At 38.0% G+C, this 4,150-nt stretch overlaps 1 protein-coding gene across 1 annotated transcript in view; it reads right to left on the reverse strand.

The window, feature by feature from the left end:
• Positions 1–598: 598 nt before the first annotated feature.
• Positions 599–4,150, reverse strand: part of LOC107570622 (rho guanine nucleotide exchange factor 40-like) — a 39,351-nt gene continuing 35,799 nt past the window's right edge. Inside the window, exons 22-24 of the mRNA XM_016256874.1 lie at positions 2,039–2,148; positions 1,833–1,895; positions 599–889 (exon numbers count right to left, since the gene is read on the reverse strand). Coding sequence (XP_016112360.1) covers positions 1,869–1,895; positions 2,039–2,148 — 137 coding nt within the window. The 3' untranslated portion in view covers positions 599–889; positions 1,833–1,868. The remainder of the gene's footprint in view (positions 890–1,832; positions 1,896–2,038; positions 2,149–4,150) is intronic.

Genomic DNA, 4,150 nt, shown 5'->3' on the forward strand with positions numbered 1-4,150 from the left:
AATAATTCACCCAAAATGAAAATTTGCTGAAAATGTGCTCACCCTCGGGCCGTCCAAGATTAGGATGAGTTTGTTTCTTCATCAGGTTTGGAGAAATGTAGCATTGCATCAGTGTCTCGGCAACGGATGCTCTGCAGTGAATGGGTGCCGTCAGAATGAGAGTCCAAACAGCTGATAAAAACATCACAATAATCCACACCACTCCAGTCCATCAGTTAACGTCTTGTAAAAAGTGGTCTGATCTGAATCAGGAGAGTAATCTGCACAGATCAAACACCGTTTACAAGCCAAAGCAGCTCTAAACACATATGTGAGAGACAACAGGAGATGGACTTTTTCACTGGAGGAAGCGTTATTATGGATTATGGACTTGTATTTAATTGCAAACGTCTTAATGATGGATTTGTTTCAGCTTTGGTCTTCTCCAGATGCTAACTGATGGACTGGAGTGCTGGGGATTATTGTGATGTTGTTATCAGCTCTCATTCTGACGGCACCCATTCACTTGCAGAGCATCCATTGCTGAGACACTGATGCATTGCTGCATTTCTCCAAACCTGATGAAGAAACAAACTCATCTGCATATTGGACGGCCTGAAAGTGAATACATTTTCAGTGAATTTTGATTTCATGTTGACTTTAAAGTCATCTTTTTTTTAGTCTCTGATGTGTGTGATGGGCCTGAGACGTTGAATCAACTTTGATTCACTACCTGAAAGTCAATTATCAAGAGCAACTGAAATGATAAGAAGTGAGACGGCTCCTCCAGTCTTCTGCAATACTGTATTTACACGGCTGTGTGCGTCTCAGGATCCAGTTTGTGTCCAGTTGTCCCAGTCGTAAATATGTGGCAGAGATTTTGGTTAAAGAAACAGCAGGAAAAGTGTGTCTGAGGAAAAGTCAAAAGTGATGTTATTATGAGCAGCAAATATGTACCTTAGACAGAAAAGAAAGTGTTTAAACCTGATATGAAACTATAGTCAGAAAAATAAATCTGAATTAAAGTTTGCATGTGTTTTTTGTTGAGTATCATATTTGATACATCATGCTTTTATGGCTCTTATAGTATATGATAATCAGAGACTCAAACTGAGCAAAAATATGCAATTTGCTGCAGATACTCATATTTATGAGATGAAATTCAATGAGATCTTTATAACAGCAAAGCAGATACTTACATAAAGTGGTATAAATATCAGTCGTCCCACTATATCTCCAATAATATGTCTTAGTAAGATGATATTTAAATGCTTAGTTTGATGATCAAAACATATAATGCACAGTAATACAATTATGATTGAAATCATATTTGAGTCTCAAAGATGTTTCTAAATCAAGTAAAGCTGAGCTGCTTCAGTCCTGTAAGTGTTCATCTGGAAATATTACTAACAATATCAAAGTTATTCTTAAGTTTACCTTATAAAAAAACAGTAAAGATTTGACAGCAGAAAGACACATAAAGCACGAGCTGAAGGAGGTGGTTGTGCAATTATACAAAAAGAGCTTTTACTTGATAAACTCTAAACTATCAATCAGACGACAGTAGGTTGTGTGCAACAGCAAAGTTTGATCATGCTGATCATTTAGAGGCCTTAGAAATGTGTGCATCAAATATGATACAGTAGGCTTTATAGGGTTGAAGGTGCATTTAATTTTGTATTAATGTTTTGCTGCATGAGCCTCTGCTGGTAGATGCTGTAAATACACACTCTGATTCTAAACCATGGTTGAACATTTAAAAGTATTAATGTATTTAAAAAAAATTCACTCTCTAAACTAAATTTCTTGAAGGAATTAATTAGAAAACAAAACATTTAAAATACAGTACTTACATTATTTTTAAGACTTGTATTATGAGTTGAAATGATTCACACAGAGGTGGAGGGTGAGGAGCTCTGTAAAACAGCAATAAATATAATCCTCATCATCATCATCACTCACTGCACACTATGTGTGTTTGTGTGTGTGTGTGTGTGTGTGTGTGTGAGAGAGAGAGAGAGTGTGTGTGTGTGTGTGTGTGTGTGTGTGTGTGACTCACCTGAGTGTGACCCGTTTGCTCGCCGTTTCTCTTTGAATCTCTCGCAGAGGCGGGTGAGTCGCCCTCTTTCATGCTGCCCACAGAAGATGAATCTGAACAACTGCTCTGAACTGAACAGAGACAATGAGAAAGAACATGAAAACTACTGAAATATCCTAGTATGTATCTTACCTGTGATGAATTTTATTTTACCATAATACATCATAATCTCATTCTCTTTACCATAAATATTAAATTATATAATTAATAAAAATTGCAAATATTAAACATCATGGTAATTCTTCTACTGCCTATACTTATTTTCTGATTTTTAATTACATTAAAATGACTTAACGTGTTGTTTTACTTTAATACAGCAGACAATTTACAATATTATGCAAATAAGAATATAACACAAATCATCACTGAGAGTAATAAAAACAAAAACACATATTCAAAAGTAAAAGCCAGTAATGTTGCAGTCATGGAAATTTGGACAGAAAATTTTAACACACCCAAAAATAGGCTTATATACAGTGGGGCAAAAAAGTATTTAGTCAGCCACCAATTGTGCAAGTTCTCCCACTTAAAAAGATGAGAGAGGCCTGTAATTTTCATCATAGGTATACCTCAACTATGAGAGACAAAATGAGAAAAAAAATCTAGAAAATCACATTGTAGGATTTTTAAAGAATTAATTGGTAAATTCCTCGGTAAAATAAGTATTTGGTCACCTACAAACAAGCAAGATTTCTGGCTCTCACAGACCTGTAACTTCTTCTTTAAGAGCCTCCTCTGTCCTCCACTGGTTACCTGTATTAATGGCATCTGTTTGAACTCGTTATCAGTATAAAAGACACCTGTCCACAACCTCAAACAGTCACACTCCAAACTCCACCATGGCCAAGACCAAAGAGCTGTCAAAGGACACCAAAAACAAAATTGTAGACCTGCACCAGGATGGGAAGACTGAATCTGCAATAGGTAAACAGCTTGGTGTGAAGAAATCAACTGGGGGAGCAATTATTAGAAAATGGAAGACATACAAGACCACTGATAATCTCCCTCGATATGGGGCTCCACGCAAGATCTCACCCCGTGGGGTCAAAATGATCACAAGAACTGTGAGCAAAAATCCCAGAACCACACGGGGGAACCTAGTGAATGACCTGCAGAGAGCTGGGACCAAAGTAACAAAGGCTACCATCAGTAACACACTGCACCGCCAGGGACTCAAATCCTGCAGTGACAGACGTGTCCCCCTGCTTAAGCCAGTACATGTCCAGGCCCATCTGAAGTTTGCTAGAGAGCATTTGGATGATCCAGAAGAGGATTGGGAGAATGTCATATGATCAGATGAAACCAAAATAGAACTTTTTGGTAAAAACTCAACTTGTCATGTTTGGAGGAGAAAGAATGCTGAGTTGCATCCAAAGAACACCATACCTACTGTGAAGCATGGGGGTGGAAACATCATGCTTTGGGGCTGTTTTTCTGCAAAGGGACCAGGACAACTGATCCGTGTAAACGAAAGAATGAATGGGGCCATGTATCATGAGATTTTGAGTGAAAACCTCCTTCCATCAGCAAGGGCACTGAAGATGAAACGTGGCTGGGTCTTTCAGCATGACAATGATCCCAAACACACCACCCGGGAAACGAAGGAGTGGCTTCGTAAGAAGCATTTCAAGGTCCTGGAGTGGCCTAGCCAGTCTCCAGATCTCAACCCCATAGAAAATCTTTGGAGGGAGTTGAAAAGCCGTGTTGCCCAGCGACAGCCCCAAAACATTACTGCTCTAGAGGAGATCTGCATGGAGGAATGGGCCAAAATACCAGCAACAGTGTGTGAAAACCTTGTGAAGACTTACAGAAAACATTTGACCTCTGTCATTGCCAACAAAGCGTATATAACAAAGTATTGAGATTAAATTTTGTTATTGACCAAATACTTATTTTCCACCATAATTCTTTAAAAATCCTACAATGTGATTTTCTGAATTTTTTTTCTCATTTTGTCTCTCATAGTTGAGGTATACCAATGATGAAAATTACAGGCCTCTCTCATCTTTTTAAGTGGGAGAACTTGCACAATTGGTGGCTGACTAAATACTTTTTTTACCCACTGTATATATA

This window comes from Sinocyclocheilus grahami, unplaced genomic scaffold, assembly GCF_001515645.1.
Source record: "Sinocyclocheilus grahami isolate Dianchi unplaced genomic scaffold, SAMN03320097.WGS_v1.1 scaffold1485.1, whole genome shotgun sequence".
Lineage (NCBI taxonomy): Eukaryota > Metazoa > Chordata > Actinopteri > Cypriniformes > Cyprinidae > Sinocyclocheilus > Sinocyclocheilus grahami.